Source organism: Ammospiza caudacuta, chromosome 1 (genome assembly GCF_027887145.1).
Source record: "Ammospiza caudacuta isolate bAmmCau1 chromosome 1, bAmmCau1.pri, whole genome shotgun sequence".
Classification (NCBI taxonomy): Eukaryota; Metazoa; Chordata; class Aves; order Passeriformes; family Passerellidae; genus Ammospiza; species Ammospiza caudacuta.
In genome coordinates this window covers 3,615,865-3,639,215 of record NC_080593.1, presented here as the reverse complement: position 1 = coordinate 3,639,215, position 23,351 = coordinate 3,615,865, and the positions used below count along the sequence as shown (strand labels likewise).

Genomic DNA, 23,351 nt, shown 5'->3' with positions numbered 1-23,351 from the left:
CACAAGGTGGAAAACTTAGAGTTTGGGGTGTTAGAATATAGTAATATATACAGAACAAGATAGAAATTTTAAAACAGAGACTAGTCCTTCTTCTTCTTTATCTTTATAAGTTTGAGCAGTATTTTGTAATTGAACAGAAACGGACTTTGAGTGATTAGTTACTATGTTAAAAGTGAAAATAATTTAAATGCAATTTCCTAATTAGATAGTTTACCCTTAAAAATCCTTATAAAAAAATAGTTAACCATTTTATACCTTGTTAGTAGAATACTACAGAACTCCCTACCTGTGAGGCTGTAACATAAATAAGAAAAAATAAACATTTGAGTCAAGTATCTTCAGGTACCTTCAATCCCAATCTCACTAAAAAAAACACAGAACAAACAAGCAAACAAAAAAGTGAAAACAAACAACAACAACAAAACCCACACCAACAAAAATCCCCAAAAAACCCCCAAAACAATTCAAAAAACCCCACAAGCCAAAAACCAACATTATAATAGTGCCCCATGTGAGAATCAAACTCAAAATCTTCAGATTATGAGACTGATGCTGATGCTCATGTTCAGTTTCTGATCTCCCTGTAGGAGTGTACGATTTTATAATGGACCAACTTAAATTTCCACTGCTCAGGCTGTAAGAAGCTGTGGAGTTGGTGACACCCAAATCTCAAGCCAAAGCATTGAAATAAACTAATTTTATCATTCTCCAGGTTTTTAAAACTAATGGAAGCTGTTAAACTGAGAAGTCTGTTGGTCAGAGAATGGGAGTTAAAAATGCCTTTACTCTCAAGGTTTTTATTTTATGTTTTTTTTTTTTTTTTTTTGTGCAGGGGTCTTGCTTTTTGCTCTGCACAGGTTGATAATGAAAAATGTTGAAAATTTCCATTTATGTTTCTCTTCTCTTGTCTCGAAACTGTAGAAATTCTGCTTCATTTTAGCTGCAGCAAGGGGAATAAGACCCTTGTGAACTTTTCCCATTACTCCTGGCCCTATAAAACTTTCAGACTGTGTTTTGGAGAAGAAAAAGGAAATCTAACCAGCAAGTCACTGGGAATGTCTCATTTTCATAATTTATAAAAATATGTCATGGTCACCATTTTTTACTTTTTTGTCTTTCCCCCAGATAAACTTTGTGCTTTTTATTGGCATAATTGTGATACTTGTGCAGAAACTCCAGTCACCTGACATCGGGGGCAATGAATCCAGCATTTACTTGTAAGTACAAATAAAGCAGTAATCAATTTAAATTATTGATATACACATAGGAAAAACCCACAAAGTAAAAAAGAAACCTCAGTTGAATTAGGCTGATTTTTGAAAAGAGTTCCAAGGTCTATTAAATTAATTTGATTTTTACTTTAATTTTTCAATCCATCAGCCATGAAAGTGCATTTTAATGCCAGCTTTCACATTTCTATAAAGGCCTATTAAATAAGCATAAATACAAGATTAAAACCAAACCCAAACCAAATCTAATGTTTTTACATGTGAGTTATCTCAAAATTAACATATTGGTATAAAAATTGTTGTTATCCTCATGGGATGGTTGGTTTGCTGTGCTTCATAAGGTCCAGGACATGGTTCAAACTTCACTGAAATCAACGAGATTTGGTGAAAAGTTTTAATTAATTTAATGCTGAATTGCAGTGTAGGAAGATCCCCTCGACATACTTATGTCCATATTTCTTGTAAATTTAAATACATTTCACTTAAGCCAAACATTTCGCACACACCTCCTTAAAATTGCTTTAGAATTAAAATTAAAAACACGAATCCTAAAATTTTCCTCTAGATGTTTGCAGCTTTGTGATTTACATGTATTTTTTTAAGCTGGAATCCTTTTTATTAGTTTCTATCTCAAAAGAGAGCAGAGGTTGACCAGTTGAGGTGGCTGTCATCATGATTTTGGGTGCATGCAGTCATTCTCCATATAAAAATTGTATAATCCTCCAGAATAACTAGGATATGGGGCAGCACCTCTGGTGCTGGCCTAAACACCACACACATTTGGTTTTGGGAATTTTTTGTGAGCTTGAGTGTTTTCTTGCACACATAGACATAGGTAGGACTATTTAATTTAGTACTAAATTCCTGATGAAAATAGACAAGCTATGAACACCTTAAATAAAACTAAAAGATGTTAGGGTAAAGTAAGAGATGCTTATTTGGTAGCGAATACAATTATCCAGTGATTAGTTTCACCCTAAGCAAGCACAATCATAATATACTGATGTCATCCATCTAAATGAGAATTTTCAGGGAAAAATATGTCCTCCAGCTGCCTATTTTTCTTTTTTCTTCCCCCTTTATCTAGTTGAGATTTGCGTTAAATAATAATATTTTCCACATCAATTTTCATGTCTGTAGCCAGAGATCCACTTACTGAAAGCACTGCCCCTTTCATCTTGCTCTAAACTGTGTTTCCACAGCTAAAAATAATGTTTTAAATTGATTCTGTGGGTGGATTTACCTCAGAAATAAAACTGAGGATGAGACTTAGTTAACTTGTGCATGGTCTGCCTCGGGCTTGCATGAAGGCTTGGATGTTCTGCTAGGAAGTCATCCCTGAGTTCTTGGAATTTAATGAACACCTGAGATGTGCAGAGCTGGTTCTGAGTCTGAATTTTTCAGTGCATGTTTGGTGTCTGCTGCACATCTCACAATATGAAGCAAAGCATGCCACGGACTCCAAAGATTTAACTGGATTATCAAACATCCCTCGTCATCCTGGATCAATATGGTGACTGGGTTTTGCTGGTGTTTTTCCTATGTGTATAGTTAGCCACCAAAACCAAGAGAAAACATCATATTTTCTGTTCCATTCGCTGCCATTATTTTTTTCCTCATGTTTTTTTGCAACTTTTATAACCGGGTGTGTATAAATCGATCTCGCATTGATGTATGTGTTATGGAGTGGAGTGTTGTTTATCCAAACAGATTTGACAGCAGAAAAGTTCACACAGGGACGATAAAAAGGAATGAAATTGAGAATTCTGTGCAGATATCCACCAGACAGAGTCAATATTTGTGCACACATACCCTGTAAAAAGAGAGTTTGTAAGGAAGGAAGACAATAGATCATAATCTGGTTCTGTCACCATATTGAAATATCTCACATTTAGACTCATATCAAGCATTTTCCGTGTTCTATTTTGCTGTTTCAACCTATTGTAGCATCATTCCATCAGACCAAATTCCTCATGCAGATCTTTATTCCAGAACATCTTTAAGCACTTTCCCTTTAGTAGGTGAGGAACGATGAGGTTGAGGAAGGATTTTCAGCCTGTTTCTGAAGGTAGTACCTCATGGATCTGCAGCAGGGATTGAAATTTATTCTAATATCAGTCTTCCATTTTTTGGAATAACCAGACATCTTGTGCTTCCATCATCAAAAAAAGAAAAAGTAAAATAAAATACCCAAAAAACTTGGCTACTTACTTTGAGCAGGATTTTTTTTTAATATGTTTGGTACTTATTTAGGTTCAGGTCCTTGTAATGTTTATTTTTGTTAGAAAAATCTACCTCTGGTTCTACTTCACAGACATGGTGGTGATGGTTCTGCAAAGCACTTAAGCCTGTATTTGATTTTTAAAGCCCCAGGGATGGGCTTAAATTCAAAGATTAATCATTTATTGCTACCACTGTGCATTCATTATTAAAATCTCCCACTGGAGAAGTTGGCTGGGAGCTATGACAGGACCATGGCAGAAGAGAGCACTGCAGGGGAACTGAGGCTTAATTAATGCAGTGCAGCCACTGGAGAATATAAGATCTACCTTAAAATAAATGAAACAATCATTTGTATCATGTGCCATGCATTACCAGGGCTTTACTCCCATTAAAAAAAATAATTCTAGACTTCCTGTCTTACACAACCCAATCATTTAGGCTGACAAAAACTTGGGAACACGTTGTTGATTCCTCACAATTTTCCTGGAGTGGCCAAGAGCTTTGGTGGTTATAAACTTCCATTTTACCCACTTGTATGTCCAGTTTTCCATCACCAGTCTCATTCCTCCCCAACCTTTCCTCATGCCTTAGTTCCCCTCAGAGCTGCCTGCATGCTGCTGAGACCCCAAAATCCCACCAGGTTCTGGGAGGGCAATCACTCCATCTTTGTTTTGCTGATGTTTTTGAGAGAAACTTCTCTTTACTGCTGAAAATACTAGGGGTCTCTAAAATACAGATTCATCAAAAAGTCTAAGCAGGTGAGGCAGGAATTCAAAAAAGAATAGAAGACACCTCATTAATGATATTTTTTGTTATTTTGGGTTATTTTTCTAAGAAACTTTCACACTTCCTCCCAATAGTCATCATAACCGTGAGTTACTTTTTAGTGTGAGGAGTGCCAAAGATGCAAGATTTTTTTCTTGAAACGTGTCTGGTTTCAGTTAATCTTGTGTCAGTCCTGAATAATCCTGCCAAATTAAGCATTGAACCAAAGCAAGATCAGTAATGCAAATGGAATAGATTTTTAGCTGAGGGATAAGTTCTGAGATCCCCAGGAGATGGGGAAGCATAAAGAGCTATTGATTGTACTGTTAGAGTAATTAAGACAGCTATTAACGAAGTTCAGGCAGGTTTCTCACCCCAGCTGGTGAAATAAACAGCAGTAATGCCCCATGGTTACAGACATAAAATGGTTTGGGTTGGAAGGGGCCTTCAAATCATCCAGTGCCACCCCCTGCCATGGGCAGAGACACCTTCCACTATCCCAGGTTGCTCCAAACCCTGTTCAACCTGGCTTTGAACAATTCCAGGCATCCAGGGGCAGCCACAGCTGCTCTGGGCACCCTGTGCCAGAGCCTCACCTCCCTCACAGTGAATAAGTTTTTCCCAACATCCAATCTAAACCTACTGTCTTTCCATTTAAAGCCATTTCCCCTTGTGACATGTCCTATTTAATCTCACAGAACAAATGGCTATGTCTTGAATTGGTGCCAGTATTTTCCATGCAGTTATAAATTAATTAACGTGATTCCAAACAGAAAGAACCCCCTGATTTTAGCAATCTTCAATTGCAGTTTGTAAATATCAGTGAAGGCTGACCTAGAGCAGAGGCTGGACAGAGCTAAAGAATAAAGCAGGGATTTATTAAAAGGATCTCCTCCATGGATGCACCTTGGGCAGCACCAGAGCCCAGCCAGGGCTGCACCCAAGATGAACCAAAATGGCCCCAAAATGCACGAGCGCTGCCGGGGTCTCTCCCTGGGATCAGCTCTGCTCCATTTGCACCTTGCAGTTCATTGTCCCATTCCAGCTTTAGCCCAGGCAGTCCCACCCTGCTTGTTTTTCTCTCTCCAGCCCACGGGGTTTGTGCTCTGGGGCTGAGGTTTGGGTCATTTGTCCTTGGTGCCCAGCTGGAGCAGGAATTGTTTTGTCTCCCTGCTCTGTGCACAGAGCTCACCATGCCCTGATATGGAGCTCAGACCCACACACTAAAGCAGCACAGAATCTGAAAATATAAAAGCTAAACCTGAGGCACCAGAAGTAGCAGATTATTTAGGGTTAGTTACCCCAATATTATGAGAGCCAAGTAGCACCATATCAGGAGTCCATGAATTAAATGGGATCTCACAGTCATGAGGACTGCAAACACATATCCACAACCCTACAATGGCTGGTTCCACACCCAGAGCAACCCATCAAGCCCACATTATTTGCATGGATTTATCATCTCTCAGTTTCTTCCCTGGAACTTTAGGAAATGGATAATAAAGTGATCTGGCAAGACTTCACTCTTTTTACCATGAAAAATCCAGCCAACAGTGTGTAAACTGGTACATCAAAATCTTTTTTTCAAACATCCTGGTTTTGGCCAAGTTGTTGTAGAAAGAGTACATCACCCCTCAAAAAAAACCAAAAAACCCCCATATTTCTACAGAGATGCCTATACAAAGCTTAAATTCACGCTGTTATTTTCACAAGCATTGTTGCATTGCTGAAATATTCACTCTAGAGAGAAAATCATCAGTATCACTACCAAAACCCACCACTATTTTATTTTAGTAGGTGCATGATGTAGATGCATGCTGCAATAGCCCTTAAGATTAAAAAGACCCACACATTTCCATTAAATCTTTGTTTTTTCATTCATTTTCAAGTATAAAGCACATATAACTGAAAAAAAAAAATTCTTCTTTTTATTTTATTATGATTTCCAGTTTATCACGACTGGTATAATTTGGGAGGGGGAAGCTTGTTTCTGCTTTTGCTTTGACAGATTCTTCATAAATTTTGTATCACATGTTGAAAGCTCAATGAAAAGAAAACAAACCCCACATATATAATCTAGCTAATTCAGGTCTACCTCATTCCTCCAATCAGCATCTTGCTGGAAAGAAAGGAGAATCAAGGCATATATCATAGGTAGGTATGATTTTACCTATGCTGCAACCTAGAGGGTTTAGGGCAGCAGAAGCAATGTTGTAACCCAGATGTTTTGGTAAACAACACTCCTCTAAAAATTCACCTCCAAAGTCACTGGAATCGCAGTGATTCATTCTGCTACCGCTTTGTCTTGCTGCAAGTGCTCAGAGTGCCAGAGTTGGTAATTACTGACAGGGTCTTGGTGCCAAAAGGCTGATTTTTTGACAAGCAGATGGCAGATGTTGGATGGACAGTGAGTTCTCTAGGAGGGCTCTGCAATTTCTGACCCCCAGGTGCTGCCAGATGGGTGCTGGGGGCACCCAACGACCCAGCAGCAAAAGGAACTCGTGTCCTTGGGGTAATCCTTTCCCACCACAGGAAAATCCACTGGGAAACACTGATGATGGGCATTTGATGTCAGTGCATGGTCAGCAAGGACCTAGTGCTCATTTCTGAGGAATGCCAGGGGAGTAGATGCTGCTTGGATCGACGTTAATTCTCGATTTCTTTATTTAAAGTGCTAAAAAAAATGTGCTCATTCCCTCCTAGACTTTTCATGTGAATTGCCCAAGGCAAATTATTATTTTGGGTACTGGTTTTATTTTTTTTTTATTATTTTTTACTTTGGACGTTTTGGGTGGAAAGGATGGGGGTGTTCATTTGTGCCAACCTTTTCAGGCAGATCAAACCTCAGTGTGCTCATTAGGAATTTAAGATCATGCAGGCTTTGTACCATAATTAGCAGGAGTGTAATTAACAGGGATTTATTTATTTTCAGATAAAATAATCAAAAGCCCTATTCTGCTTTGATTACCTATCTGTGGTTTCAATTGCTGGAAAATCAAACAGCACAGAATATTTAGTGTGTTTATATAATGTCCCTGGGAGCTGTTATTGCTACTGAACAACTGAGGGTAAAATGCACCTAAATCCCTCAGGTGCCCGTGGCAAGGATAGGAAGGTGAATTTTTAGTTGTCAAATCTACTTTCCCAACATAAACATTGCCTTTCATCCAGTGCATCCTTTACATTCTCACATAAATGATGAGATTAAATCTCTTTCTACCTGGAAAAGGGTTTTGTTATCTCATGGGCCACCAGCCAGAGGAATATTCCAGAAGAGCAAATCAGTATTTATAAAGGAAATTCCATTCCAGAAGAGCAAATCAATATTTATAAAGGAAATTCCATTTCCAATCATAAACAAGCACCTGACCAGAGCTTTGGCAAGATCTGATTTTGAAATCATGGATCACAAATCTTATTTCTTGTTCATGGAAAAGGGTTCTGTTTCTATTGTTTGGAAATCTTTAGAAGGCAGATTTTAGGGTGCAAGGCCTTGGCCTGCACAGGTGGTGTCTGTGTGGTGGAGGCTGACTCCTGTCCTTTTTTCTCTTGTAGAAGAATTGAAAAATAGGCTGACTTTGTCTTTAACACTATTTCTGTGGCTGTAAGGCATTTTTATGGGAAATTTTGTGGTATAAATGGATATACAGACAGACAAAAGGATACAATGGTGATTTTGTTGTCGATGAACTCATGAGATTTTGAAATCTGCCTGGGTTTCGCGTGTAAGAATTCTCTAATGATGACTTAAAATTTCTCCTTGGCTCCATGATCTCCAGCCTTAAAGAACAAAGTTCTTTGCCCAAAAGAGCAAAGCACAGACTTTTTCCCCCCCATTTGTCACAAGAGCAGGCCATGAACTGAAAAAGAGCAATTTTGCATTAGAAGAGAAGCCACTAAAAGATGCTCCTTCTCTTGAAAGCTCAAGGAGGTGTGCAGGTTAGTGAGGGAGAGAATAATGCCAGGTTTTATCCAACACTGCAATTCTCTCTATAGAAATGATTTTTTTAAAGAAAACACAGCAAAGCTTGCTGCACTCTCAACAGTTCTATCAAGGGTTGGATTAGCCCTAACAGCCCTGTTTCCACAGAGTTTGAGGCACCAAAAAAAGGCTAAAGAGCATTTTGTGAGTTTCCATTGAAATGTTAACGTCATGTATCTGGAAATTTCAGATATAAACACTTTTCAAAGACAGCACCAAAGCCATCATGGCTTGATTGCCATAACTGGTATGGAACAGAGCTCAGAACATCCAGGGGCTCAAGCCAGAGGGATTTATACATAAATGCTTGCATCTGTAGGGTGCCTGTGTAAATTTAGGATTTTGCCCACGCATGTGCTGTCTGAAACATTTTAAATATCTAAAATTGTTCCAGCCTTGCTGCTTGAAAGGCCACAAATACTTTAGCAATGTGCACAATATAAAGCTTCATATCGTAAAGGGAGAGTGGCTGCATTTCACTAAATTTGCTGTAACCTTGTACATTTTGCCACACACTGGAGCTTCCTGATTAGCAAAAATGAGGTAGCTTTCAGGAGGAAAATGCAGAGTGGATCTCAAATGTGCTTCTGAAGTCACTGCACTTGGTCAGAGTGAAAAATCTAATTTTGATGTGTATTGATAGGCTTCAGTTGTCATGGAGATCAGCAGGATGGGGAACGTCCAGTGCCCAAGGCCACTCAGCTTTTGGAATTAGCCATAGATGTGGGTGCAGGATCTTTTATCACAGCAGCTTGCTTAGATCCTGGGAAAAATAATGGGTTTGGAGGATCAGAAAAAATTTCAGAAGTTTCAAATTGAGCGTTTGTGGTATTTTTGAGGTCCCCAGGATGAAGGAGGAATTGAGAATCTGACTCCATGTTCTTAGAAGGGTAATTTATTATTTTATGTACTTATATTACATTAAAGAATGCAACACTAAACTATACTAAAGAATAGAGAAAGGATACAGACAGAAGGCTTAACAAGATACTAGAGAAAAACTTGTAACTCTTTCCAGAGTCCCAACACAGCTGGCTGTGATTGGTCATTAAGTCAAAACAATTTACATGTTGGATAAACAATCTCCAACCACATTCCAAAGCAGCAAAACACAGGAGAAGCAATCAGATAATTATTGTTTTCATTTTTCTCTGAGGCTTCTCAGCTTCCCAGGAAAAGAAATCCTGATAAAAGGATTTTTCCAGAAAATATGCAGTGATAAGTGTTAAGTTGGGAATATCCAAAGCAGACCATTCTGGCTATTTGTCCTTTTCCTCACGCATTGCTCATATCTGAGTTTGCTGGTTTGAGTGCACTGCTAGACTGAAAGGGATAGATCTGAATTCTTCGTTTCTTCGTCCCCAAATCAGTTTGCACCTCTGATCCTTTGAATCAGTTATTTGATGTAAAGGCAAAGGTCGAGCTGAGGCAGCTGGTCATGCATCAGTTAATGTGAGACTGCAGGAAATGGGGAATAATTCTGAAATCTCTGATCCTGAACGTGCTTTCAACTTATACCAAGGCTCAATGCCCACCAGCAACCATGGTCTTCCACTTAGTTTTTCCCACCATTCACACTTTTGCCTCTATCATATGAGGACAACAGGAATTTACTTTCCCCTCAGTGTCTCTGTTTCTCCTTGCCATTGATTTCTTGTGTCTCACTTCAGCAGCTGGCATTGTTTCACATCCAGTGGGATTAGTTTTACATCTGGAGAATTTTTAGGCTGTACTCCAGGCAAGTACACAGCCTGAGGTAGTGAGGGGACGAGGAGGATGGTGCTGTCCCAGTGCAGAAGGTTTTTTGATCTGGAAAGACAAATTTCTTGTGAGGATCTTGTGATCCTAACAATGTGTGTCCAAGGAGCTGTGTGGTGCAAAGCAGGCAATCAGTTTTCTAAGAACAACCTCTGTCTGCCCTGGAGAGTAAAAGAACGTCCTCAAAGGCCACCAGGCTATAGAGGCTTAATATAGAATGAAGTCTCAATGAATGTTGTTGAAAAAAATGCAAACTAGCTCAAGATAGGACCAATCCAAGGTTCATATCACAGTCGTAGTACCACCTGTATCATTACTGAGGGATTTCCAAGGTGAAATTCCTCTTTATATTTACATTTCCAATGAAAACATTGGAGTTTTTCAGCTGATTAAGTGTCTGCAAGCCCAGGCTTTTTTAACAAAGGCAGTGCTCTCTTTTTTCATGATGGAGAGTTGCAAAGATGGGTTGTACCGTGAATCTGCAGGGATATTGTAGAACATGTAAGGCAGGTGAGTCAAAACAGTGTGACTGAAGCTTCAGAGCTGCAAATTGTACAAACCCAGTGCAGTTACACTGATGCTGAGCTCTGCCAGCTGACAGGAACCAAAGCCTGTCTGTAATGCTTGAAAATCCACTTCTTGTGTCAGCTGGGACAACAAACTCTCTGTGGGCTTTGCTCATTTGATTTCTTTCAAGGACAATGACTAAATCCCATTCTCAGACATTTATGCCTGGATTTGGATATCCACATTCTTCTTTTGAAGCAGTAAAGTATCCAAAATGTTAATTTATGCAACAATATCATTTGGCATGGTACATTTTTCTCATTGAACATTACATTTTCTGGTGCACCTCAGTGATGTTACTGCACCTCCATCAGAATTATTCCACAGTGCACGACCTGGATCTGTGCTCTGCACTCAGAGACAATAACACAGCCTGGGAGAACAGGACCTTCAGAATTAATACAGGGCAAGGATCAGGACACAGAACCTTGAAGCTACAGTTGTTTTTGTTGGAAGAATTGTGCCCTCTGCTACCAGCTTTATTCTCTAGAGCACAGGCAAATATTAGGCTTAATCTCTTCATTATTTAACTCCAAGTACAGCAATGATGTTCTCCTTTATAGGTCCACTCTGCAGAAGTTAGAAAAGGCAAGAATGAGCACTGTAGTTAGGATTTATGGCACTCTTTGACCATTCTGTTCCACCTTCAAGCCTCAGATCTACTCAAGGGTCAGATTTACTGGACAAAACGTTCCAGTCCAAATTCACGTTTATTAAACATTTGTTTTTAACCACAGCATTAATCTGCAAGCAGTCATTCAGCTTCAGCTTCTTATTTTGGTGGCATTAGCAAGGAAAAGTAGAACTCTAGGTAACAAGGCTAAGAGTTTGGGATTTGTTTTCCATTAAAGGCTAGACACAGTTTTCTTATTTTTTTAGTTTGTTTTGTTTTTTTTTTTTTTCCCATGAAGGACACAATATTTTGTACTTTTAGCAAGACAGCAGGGCATCTACCTGGTTTAATAAATCAGTCCTGCTGGGCTCCTTCCACAGTCAGTAGAGACCTACCCAGTCCAAAGACTACAATCCTTTAGTACAGCTTATTTCAGTTTAAACAAGTTCAAAATAGGTCAGGTAAATCTGACTTTATGGCCTGTTTCTCACCAAGCTGGCATGGGGTGACAAGGAAAAAGGCACACAGATAAAAATTAGGGGAGATGCAACTAAAAGACAACTTTGCTGAGGAGCACCTGGGCTTACTCTGTGTCTGGATGAGAGGGTGAATGGTTCTGCCTGCACACAGTGGGTCAGAGCTGCAGAGATGGAATTGTAGGATCTGTTGCTCACAGAGTAAGTTCTGTTTTCCGAACTGCTCCATCTGGTCTGTAAGGGCGTGGGGTTTGTAAATGTAGTTGATGTTTCAAAGGGAAGCAAGTGCAGCTCCAGGGAATCCTCAGCTCCTGAGCAGCAAGGAGAAGATGTCTCCCAGCCTAGAGAAGTATCAGCTGAGGGGAAGAGGGTGTGTGATATAAATTATATATATTAGACAGACCTACTTTTCAATTTTCTCCCCTCTCTGCCATACAATCTCTCTGCTTCCACTTTGGTTAACTTTCTACTGTATTTTCAATGCTTTATTTCATTGATTTGTTTCTTCACTCCTTCTCCTGCTACTGCACAGCTGCCAATCCTACTCATGGTGAGGTTACATAGAATTACTCAAGGAAGGTGCACAAAGATTGTCCAGGAGGAGCAGTTTTAATTTGCATGAATCAAGGTCTACCTTTATTGCATTTCCCAAAGGATTCCCCTTCAGCACATTCAGAGACAAGGCACAAACCTCATCATTCCCCACGTGTCGGTAGCGACCTAAATTCAGAACCCTGACCATTTTCATGATGGATGTACTTGGATAATGCAGCATAACCTGGATCAGCATGCTCGTTTCCCTCCTCTTACGCACCTCTGCGACATCTCGAATGGAATTACAACTCCTTTTTGTGTTCCCTCTCATTCGCATCGAGACGCCCAGGTGTTGGGCAGCCTTCAGCCACATCATCCATGGCTCATTTCACCCCGGGAGTGTTTAACTTTTTCTTTCCCCTTCCACCCCTAGCACCCTCCCTCTTCCTCCCAGATGCAGCTGCAGTCCCTGCCCAGGACACTTGCGGTGAGACTCAGCTTGTTTGCCTTTAGCTGTCTAAAGTCTCGTGCTCGATCTGAGCAGTCCAGTCGTCGTCTATGGTCACTCGGGGACACCAGGGCACCTCCGTCAGACAGAGCATCCCCTGTGCCTTAGATGTCTCTGTCACACAGGCCAGCTCAAGCCTGGAAGTCCCTGCTCTTTCCCTGAGTGAGTTCAAGGTGATAGTTCAGTTTGGAATCTGTCTTTGGCACGTAGAGTTAGATGTGACCGACTCTGTTCTCTGTGTGCCTACAGAGGTCTGAGGATCCTGCCCTGATTCGTGCAGTGTTTTCATAGCCATGCTCTCATTTTGATTCATTTTTCTTATATTTGTCTATTTTATTCCTCCTTCATGTTTTTTTTTTTTTTTTTTTTTTCTGGTTCCTGCCTCCTCTGTCTCTTCTCTCTTTCTCCCTTTCCTTCCACCAGCGTCTTTACTTTGATAATAAATAAAGTTTGTAAAGTAAAAGGGGAGGGAGAAAGGAAACAAAATGTCTATAAATTCTGTACTCTAAAGATATGGGACACTTAACACCATCTAAAATCAGAGAGGTGAATCTATCAAAATTAGAAATGGCAGAAAATAAGTGCTAACAGCACTAAAATGTTAAGGTTTTCCTAAGAAGTACTAGCATTGTTTTCCATCCCAAACCTGTGTGTCAATGTCTCCTCACTGGGTGTGGAGCAGCAGTTAATCCATAGATAATATTTTCAAAATCAAGTCTGTTTTTTTCAATAATTCTAGTAAATACCAAGTGCTGTCACATTAGATCTCTTCACCAGGAAAAGCTGTAAAAAAAATCAATCCCTGTCAAATGAAACAGGACATAAGCAGTGAGGGAAACATGGATGGGAATTTATTTCTAGGTTGCCATGGCAACATTGTCTATCATTGAAGGCCACAAACCTCTACAACAACCCATGGCTAAGACTTTTCAAAGTGATTATTGATTTTTTAGATGTTTCCTTTTCAGGCTCTGTACCTTAATATGCCTCATAAGTGCTTCTTTTCAACACAGGCTGAGCAGCCCTCTTGTGGTAAAAATTGGTCTGAGAAATGTGTTTCAGATCAAGTGATCAAAAAAATGAGTGGCACTCAAAATCCATAGTCACTTCTGAAAGCCTCAGTCACAATAAAATGGAGCTATCCCTTAAACCTCCTTGCTCATTTTTGATCAGTCTGAGTGGACAATTAACGCCCAACTCAGCTCTGTGAAAAGCAGGTGGTGCAAAAATCTAGCACAGAAATTCTAGTGCAAAAGGAGCAGTAATTTTCATCTTTACATCCAAAAAATGAAATTTATTTTATGAGTTGAAACATGGTGACTGTATCCATTTGCTGGATGTGTCCATGCCCCAAGACTCTATTCTTTCCAGCTCTAATACTGTAATATTTAATAACAACACAGTTATCAGGCTTTAGTTATCCAACAGGAAGTCAAACTCCAGAAATGGGGATTGACTTAAAGGAGTTAAAAGTAGGGAGAAATTTAGTATGTTTTCAATTCATCCTGGTTTAGAGTTCAGATTTATAAATTCCATGAGTTGTGAACACAGATCTTAGACTGCATAACAGAAACACAGTTGGGTTTGTTTGAAAAAACTTCAGTGTTTGCCTTGAAGGCAATTGCTTTAAAAATCATCTTTTATTATCCTTTATATTAATGGAGATTTATCCTTTATTATCCTTTATATTAATGGAGACTTACTCCGGGTACTCAGTGGTGTTTGGTGTTCATTCCATCCTACAGTGGACATCTAAAACATGTCAGATGTACCTGGCCAATAAATGTGTATTTCTCTCTCAACTGTTTATTCTGATGATTCTCAGGGTCCTGAGGATGCCCATTTTGCTTACACATCTGTACTGTAAACATCCAGCCTCTCCTGAGGTGAATCCCGCCAAAACAACCACGTGTTGAAAACAAAACAAAAATTTTCCCCTTGAAAGTCGACAAGAAACCACTATTTTCAAATTTCATATTTTTTATCCTAGATATAAAATCTCTCATGGGATCCCTCCAAATGCCTCCATGTTGAAGAGTGATTGATTTAAATGAGCCTCTCCTGGCTGGTTGGAAAGGAACTATTTTGTTCTCTGTTCCTAGAATCCAACATGCAGGGATCAGGGTCTGCTCCACAGTGTATGAGGCTGCTGCTTTGATGAGCACACTGTCTTAAAAAAAAAAAAAAAAAGTGGTATCTCCAAAATTACCAGCCAGACTGGAAATTCCAGTATGGAATTCCAATTCCATACTGAGCTCCCTCCCCATCACCAAGGAAGATGGAAAAACAGCTTTGGTGTCCTTACTAGAACCTTTTGTTAAAAACAACAGATCCACACCGCGACAAAAATGAGGATTAGACCTTAGATTGATCCCCATCCTACGAGTTTCTGTTACTCTCTGATTGTTCTCCATGAGCATGCAGTCTACTCTCATTTAACCTATTGTTCTGTGACCCCTGTACAAAACCAGACCGCGCAGGTCCTGTGTATTTCGGATGCGTTAGCGCTGCCCCCCTGCCCTCAGGGTGTTTGACTTTTGGTTTGTCCGTGAATCAGCACATCACAAGGGCCAGCAACAGCCAGTGCACTTCAATTTTTATTTGATTTTTTGATTTCTGCTTCAGTCAAGCAGCTGGTTCGTGCTGTGAGTCCATCCTGTCGTGTCCGCTTTCCATCTTTGTGAACGTGTCTCATGAAATGTGTTGAAAGTGACCTACCTTGGCCTGTTCACGATATGCTGAAAAAAATGCTAATCTTGTCATATTTAGCAGCTGCGTTCAGAAATGCTACTGTAAGCCTAAGAGGGCTAACCAGCACTCTTGCAAGATGTCAGAACTATCAACCATTACCCTGTAAGTGTACGCACTCCTGTGACATTACTGTGTGTGTATGACGCATGTTGCAGTTAAATGAGTGGATGAGAGCAGAGGGGAAGTAACCAGAGAGCAAAGCCTTCATTTAGTTCTTGTTGCATGTAGAATTTTTTTCTTTGTTCTTGTTCTGTGCTTTTGCCTATGCGCCACGATCGAGGGTTTTAGGGTTGTTTTAATTTTCTTTTTTTTTTTTATTTTTTTTTTTAATTATGGCTGATGCTATTGATGGTTTTGGGTAGTGTCTGTACAGAACTAATAGCTGCTCTTTATTGTACAGCAAAGAGGTGAGCACCTTCATACTGAGAGAAAATGTTTCACCTGAAAAGTTTCCTAGAATAAACTGGGTGAGGTTGATTCAATCAGACCCTCAGTGGGTATAAAACATCTTTTGTCCATTGAACTGAGTGAAGTTAACTTAATAAACACCCAGGGGTGAGGAAAGGCTATAGCTGACCTAATATCAAAATGAATTGTGTCCGTCAGAAGTTATAGAATCACTGAGTTGGAAAAGACCTCTCAGATAATCAAGTTCAGTCCAATATTGTCAAATTTCATCAAATATAGAGTGGGGCATCCAGAAGAGTGAATAAAAGCCATTCATCCAAGAGTTGTGTGCATTACTCACTATCCCATAGTCCATCTGACCCCTTGCTCCTTGCACAAGAAGCCCACAGGTTTTCACAGATTCATGGAATCATTAAGGTTGAAAAAGAACTCCAAGGTTATCCTCTCTTTTTGTTTAGATGAGGTGCAATTTCAGACATCTATAATATGTTTTCTGGTGATGTGTCTCCTGAATTTCACAACAGTTTTGTAAGTGTGAACCAACATTCTCTGAGGTGTCCTGGCACAGAGACCCCCAACTCCAGGATTTTGCTAAAGAATATTTAGTAGTTATCTTCAACACTACTAAGGAAAAAAGACTGGTTTGTAACTTAACTGGATATATGGTTATGTTTTTAGTTAGGAAAAAAAAATTAAAGTGAATTTTTGTGTGATTTCATATATCTTTGAGGTATTTAAGAAATAGAACAATGGAGATGCTGAAAAACATTCAGTCAGCAGACTGGAACCAAGCAAAAGCAGATAGAAATAGAGAAGACAAAAAGGAGCAGCTCCATTTGCTCCACAGACAGCAGCTGAAGACTAAGCACAGTCAGGTAAAACTAGGAGTTAGGTTTAGGAGGAGATAGTTTGAAATATAAAGTTCAGTGCCTAATGGACATTCTGATGCAGCACAGAAATCCTGTTGGGCCTTTGCAGAGAACCAAATTTTACATTAAATGCAGTGTTTCTGAAAGATGGGAGACTGATAACTCTCTAAGGGGAAATCCTCTACACAGTCAAGGGCAAGAAGAGTTCAGCCCGAACAGGAGGTATTTAAACCTATGTTTTTTGTGTCTGTTGAAGAATGAAAGTCTTGGTAAGCTTCTCTGTTTTTCAAGTCCTAGGTCTGAAGATGTGGTTTATGCATGGGAGAATTAAAAATCTGGAATCATTCAGGTGTTACCTCAAGTGTTTTGGAAGTGATGCTGCAGACCTAGTTAACTTTTGGAAAAGATCTGTCAGGGAGATTGTGAGGTTCCTGAAAGTCACTTTAATATGTTCAGCCTTTTGTGATAAAATAGATCCTTCAGTTTATTAAACGTGAGCTGTGTTGAGCATTTCATTATAATGACATCCTTTGCCTTCATGGTTTGCTCTTTATCCTTCAATTTGAAATATTGTCACGATTCTTTTTTGCACAGATTTATCACAGAGATGATGAATGAATCTTTGGCCAGAGAAATTGGGTTCCTCTAATCAAAACCTCACAAATCTACAGGGCTGAAATTTTTTGTGACAAACTCAGTCCAGGGTCCCTTTGAGGTCAATGGATGGATATAGGATATGATAAGAATTTCCTTAGGGGCACAGGATTTGTCCTTTTGTGTCAGTGATTCTTGCTCTTCATTGACAATAAAAGGAATTTAAGTCTGCATTTAATTTAACTAAAATAGATGCCATCATTGCAGATATGTCACAGCATTAAGTTAATCAATATATACATAAATAGATGTACTCAATACCCACAGGGTTTACAACAGGAGTCACCTCTTGTTCAAAAGACATCTGTAGCACACAAGAATTATGTTTTAAAAGTGTATTTTTTCTCTGCATTAACTTTAGAGACAATTCTAAAATAATTTAATTATCAATATCTACGCTGTGTATTTCCAATCCTCGGTGAGGTGAATGTTGCTTTTCAGGACTATACACCTTGATGTCTTCATTGCAAAAGTTTATATTTGATCAAAGTATTTGACTTAAGACAGCTTTTAAACTGGGCAATTCTCTTACTGTAGAGAGGCAGGACTAAATGGCAAAACAACCATATGATCTTCCTTCAAAGTCTATGGTTTGGAGATTTTTGCTTCTTTTTTGATTTTTTTCTCTCAAAAAGGTTCAGAGGTCGAGACTTCAGCAGTCTCCTTAATAAATGTGGATGTGCATAAAAGCATGATTCTTACAAATACTGGTCAGATTAGACAGTGTTCTTATTTAGGTAATCTTTTAGCATAAAGTTCTAATTTCATTATTCCATAGAGGAGTGAGGGAGAACGGAGGACACCATTATTTGTCTGTACTAACACTTAATGGAAAGTCCACATTCATAGCCATGCTACTGGAGAAAGTCTCATATTTGAAGTGATTTTAAGGAAAATAATGACTGGAAAACAGAATGTCAGCCTCAACAAAAGTTTGTATTCAAATTGTTTGGGGTTTTTTTTTAAGACTTTCCTCTCCCTGTGGGAATGTGAACAAGGCTTTTGCTTGATATTTTGGAGAACATTATCTTCCAAACAGCCACTTGAACAGTTATTGTCCTCAGAACTTCTAGATCCACCCCCTCCAAGTTTCTTACCTGTCTGAAAGAGTGGGGGAAGAAAAGAGAATTAATATCTTTGGCTGTTACACACCTGAGAATTCCACTGTATCCTTTAAGACTTTCATTCACTGTTGCACAGAAACTTAAATATCTCACAGGACCTGCTTTAAGTCTTCTCTCTTCCCAGAGTTCCTGAAAAAAAAGCAATTTTTACAGGCATTAATGTCTTTCAAGGCTTTTCTTATCATTAAAATCTTCTTTTCCTCTTTATTGATCTTAATAATCTATAAACTTCTGAATATGTTAATTAATACATTTTCTTCCTCACTTTTATGACAATATTGAAGACAACACCTCAAATAAGTTGATGATGGCATTATATTTCCAGATCCTACAAACTAATTGTGTGATTAATCAGGTAGGATTAATGCCAGAAAACTGACAATAAAAAAGACTTCCTATGCATCTTCCACTGAATTAATCTCCCAAGAGTGCAGTGAGACAGAACATATCAATAGACAATACAATTCTAAATTTTAGATCAAAACAGCATTTATCCTTTTGTTGTTGTTGTCATTAAATCTGAATATAAATGATAGAAGATATGGAGAGATTATATTTTTTGTCCAGTTTATTACCTTTAACTTGTTGTTTTTTTTTATTTAATTCCATGACTACTTTAAGACACATATTCTTTACGTCCCTTTTTACAGAGATAACATTATTCTTTAATCTCCTCCTTGAAGTTTCTGTTCCTTTTTATTAACCTGATTGTATGTCCATAGAGAAAAAGGACTAGAAAGGACTCCAAAAGCTCTTTACACTGGCTCACTCCTGCATAGATTACTTTTTTTAGAGATCATCAAAGCTGGGCACTCTGAATGCTCTTCATCACCCTGTTCTGAGGTTGTTCCTCTCTTTTCAAAAGATTCTGGCCAATGTCTAATTTTATAGCCCACAAGAAGAGTTTTCTCTGTTTTGTGGGGTCTTCCACCAAGACCTGAGGTTTGGTGTCCATCAGATTTCTGGCTCAGGTGTGTTCAGTGCAAGAGTTGGGATGAATTTATCCCCATTGGGGCCCAAATTCTGACTGAGACACCAGCACTGCACTCATGTCCCATTCCCTGATCACTGCTGGAGGTAATTGTGCTCACAAAATTCTTGAAAGCGTGTTAATTAAATCTTCTAAAACAAACAGATCATTTTGGGTTATCACTGAGCATGAATTAACAAATTCAAATCTGTCTGCAATGTACCAAATAGATAAAAGCAGAGGGGACGTTTGAATTTGAACAAATATGCAGCTCTTTGAAAAATCTTTACAGCTTTTTACCTTCCTTTGTCCTCCATCTGCCTTCTTCACTTACCTGAACATAACCAGTGATATTCTTCCCCTATGAAAATGTCCTGGAGGTTTCTTAGGTCACTTTGTTTGTAATGAAGCACTTGCTTTATTTGCAGAACGTTTGCTTTCTCTTTGCTCTTTTTTTTTTTTTTTTTGCTGCTCAATCAGACAGTGACACTCACCAAAACATGCACAAGTCTTTGCTGGCCCCTGCTTTGGGGGAATTTCACCAGTTAAATGCCCACATGTAAAATACTCATTTCCAACCCTTTGGTTTATATCAACTGAGCCTAATTTCCCTCTGAAACCTCTTTATTCTGAAGCAGTGAAATAGTGAAACAGTGGAATTGCACTTGGGTTTCCAACAGTATAAACTGAGCCCAAAATCAAACCTCCAGGAATAGTTGGAAGTACAAGAACATGCAGGAGGGTTAACTTTAATTTGTGGCTGTTGGTTTTTTAGCTTTATTTGTGTGGTTGTTCTGGAATTTTTTTGCTGTGCAGAAACATATTCACACACACACACACACACACAGAGAAATCAACAAAAAGTGATTTAAAACTCCACTGGGATTAAGCAATTGGGTGAGAGGTTTATAATTGTACCATAGCAGCAGTCTGAATCCCTTAGCAAGATTCCCCTCATTTTTTGGCATGGTAGGAGAAAATTCCTGCTTACAACAATGCAAATAAAAATAGCAGCAGTGAGCATTAAGCATAATTAATGTGCCATTACTGTAGCAGTGTGAAGAAAGGGGAGCAAACTGCAGTGTGTGTGCAAGCAGTCTTTGGGAACAAACAGGAACGTTGCATATTTGTTTGTATAATTACACGGTCTACGTATTTCCCAAAAGTCTGTCAGCAAAATATTTTCTGTGCTTCATTCTTTAATTAAAGTGCAGGTTGCTAATTGCAAGGCTGCATTAAAGTTTATTTCCCTCTGTTGTGACAGGAGACTGGCTCGCTCCACCCTGCTGCTGATCCCTTTGTTTGGAATTCACTACACGGTGTTTGCCTTTTCTCCTGAGAATGTCAGTAAGAGGGAGAGGCTGGTGTTTGAATTGGGACTGGGATCCTTCCAGGTGATTACACACTGAATTCAGCTTTCCTTACAACCAACCTTCTGTTTTTTATAACTGCTTTGCATGCACAGCTCTCAGAGTGTGTCTTTGCTCATTTACGTGTAGGTTTTGTATATCAGGATTTTGGGGTTGTTTGTTGTGTTTTTTTAACTCCAGCTATTTTCTATCGAATTCTTTATTAAAACAATACTATATTACATTAATACTATATTATAACTGTACTAAAAAGATACTAAAAGATACTAAAGAAAAATCCATGACTGTCTGAGACAGCCAGGACAAAGTTTGGACCCAATTGGCCAAGGAAACAAAACAATCCTCAGCAGAATCCAATTGTCAAATCCCTTCAGGTAAACAGTCTTCCTAACACATTCCACATGTGCAAAAACAACAGGAGCAGCAAGTAGAGATAAGAACTGTTTTCTCTTCTTCTCTCTTTGCTTCTCCAGGAAAAGCCCTGGGAGAGAGAATTATGTCTCTCTCTGTTCAGAGAATGTGAATACCACAATTTTCTGTCATTCCTTCAGGATTTTAATTACTTTTCTTTTTCCTCTCCCATTTCCCTAGGGTTTTGTTGTTGCTGTTCTCTACTGCTTCTTGAATGGGGAGGTAAGATTTTTAATATTAAATGTCCTTCACTTGTCACCCACATCCCATTTTCTTGTGGGAGTAACTGCTGTTCCCACTGTCCATTCTAACTCTCATCTACCATAATCCCTGATACTTTAGTCTGAATCTCACAATTCCCAGGAAAAAAAAAAAAAAAAAAAAAAAAAAAAAGGAAAGCATAAAGGATTTGTGATGTCTTTATCAAACCAAAACATTGGCCTTACCAGAGATGATGGCTCAGATTGAGGCTTCCTGACAGGGGTAGGATATGGACAGGTCTATCTTGAAATGGCATCCCAGGCACAAAATTTTGCACTGATTTTGTTGAATTTTGCCCTGTTCTTGCCAGCCCACTCTCCCAGCCTGTTCAGCTCTCTCTAAGAGGTCTGTCATGTCTCTGTCAACCCCAGTTTGGAACCATCAGCCAAACTGGTGATGGTGCTTTCAATCTGAGATTCATCAGAAGATGGTGAGGGCCTGGCACAGGGTGCCCAGAGAAGCTGAGGCTGCCCCTGGATCCCTGGAAGTGTCCAAGGCCAGGTTGGACAGGGCTTGGAGCAGCCTGGAGTATTGTATTTGCTGGGAAATGTCCTGATGAAGGGAGGAATGATAAATCTGACTCCATGTTCTCAGAAGGCTAATTTATTACTTTATGATACTATAGTATATTAAAGAATACTATACTAAACTGTACTAAAGAATACAGAAAGGACACTTACTCAATGCTAAAAAGATAATAATGAAAACTCCTGACTCTTTCTAGAGCCCCGACACAGCTTGGCCCTGATTGGCCAAAGAGTGAAAATAACTCACAGCAGAATCCAATGGAACAATCACCTGTGGGTAAACAATCTCCAAACACATTCCACATGAGCACAACACACGAGAAGCAAATGAGATAAGAATTGTTTTCCTTTTCTCTGAGGCTTCTCAGCTTCCCAGGAGAAAAACCCTGGGTGAAGGGATTTTTACAGAGAATGTGAATGCCATACTGGAGTAGTAGAAGGTGCCCCTGCACGTAGCAGGGGGTGGAAGGAGATGACCTTTAAGGTCTCTTCCAACCCAAACCATTCCATGCTCTGTGTGGAACAGTGTGGGGGTCCAATATCAATACCTGAAGTACACCATTAGTGATAAGGTGCCAGGCTAAATAAAAAAAAAAAATTGTTCACCTCTCAGTGTGGTCTCCTTCCCCTCTTGCAGATCATCCACCCACCCTAAATCTTTACAGCTTTCCTAGGAAAAGGCTGAGGAGAACAATGTCAAACCCTCCACTGAAGGCTGAGTTTTCTTGGGCACCACCCAACTTGTGCCAGCTTCTCTCCTGAGCCCTGCCACCTTCCCCCCTTCACACACACAGCCCAGGGGTGTCAGATGCCCAGAGCCACCCCCCAGACACCACCTGGGTGCCTTGCAAGCCGCACACTCCTCTCAGCACATGGCAACTGCTGCTGGCCACATCTGTGGTTTCCTCTGGTTCTCCTGTTCCAATCTGCATTTCCCTGCCTCTTTATCTGACTGAATAGCTGGGGTAATTGTTTTCTGAATTGATGGAAAAGGGTTCCCTGCTCAGTGTTGCCCTAAGAGGAGCATGGAACATCTAGAGTTCATCCATGAACTCTAGAACCATGAACATCTAGAACCATGAACTCTAGAACTTCCATGAACTCTGAGTGGAGTTCTCTCCTCCACTGCTACACATCTCTTGTGCAGCCCAACAGTAAAATCACTTTATTTTCTTCTTTTCAAGGGGGCTGACTGCAGGTATAGCCTGGCATTGCTGATCTCTTGTACAAAGAGGTCTCAAACTCTTTAATCCAAGTGATTCCTTCTCAGATAAACCACAGTAATCTCCAAGCTCATAAAATAAACTTATGGGTTGTCTTTGCTCATGGGCATAGTCAAGATCTCCTGAAG

General features: G+C 39.5%; 1 protein-coding gene across 1 annotated transcript in view; it reads left to right on the top strand.

Annotated features, from left to right (window-relative positions):
* Positions 1-22,655, top strand: part of ADCYAP1R1 (ADCYAP receptor type I) — a 148,374-nt gene extending 125,719 nt beyond the window's left edge. The window contains exons 13-18 of the mRNA XM_058817877.1: positions 1,126-1,217; positions 12,581-12,634; positions 15,425-15,508; positions 20,696-20,825; positions 21,393-21,434; positions 22,638-22,655. Of these exons, the coding sequence (XP_058673860.1) occupies positions 1,126-1,217; positions 12,581-12,634; positions 15,425-15,508; positions 20,696-20,825; positions 21,393-21,434; positions 22,638-22,655 (420 nt within the window). The remainder of the gene's footprint in view (positions 1-1,125; positions 1,218-12,580; positions 12,635-15,424; positions 15,509-20,695; positions 20,826-21,392; positions 21,435-22,637) is intronic.
* The last annotated feature ends 696 nt before the right edge of the window (positions 22,656-23,351 follow it).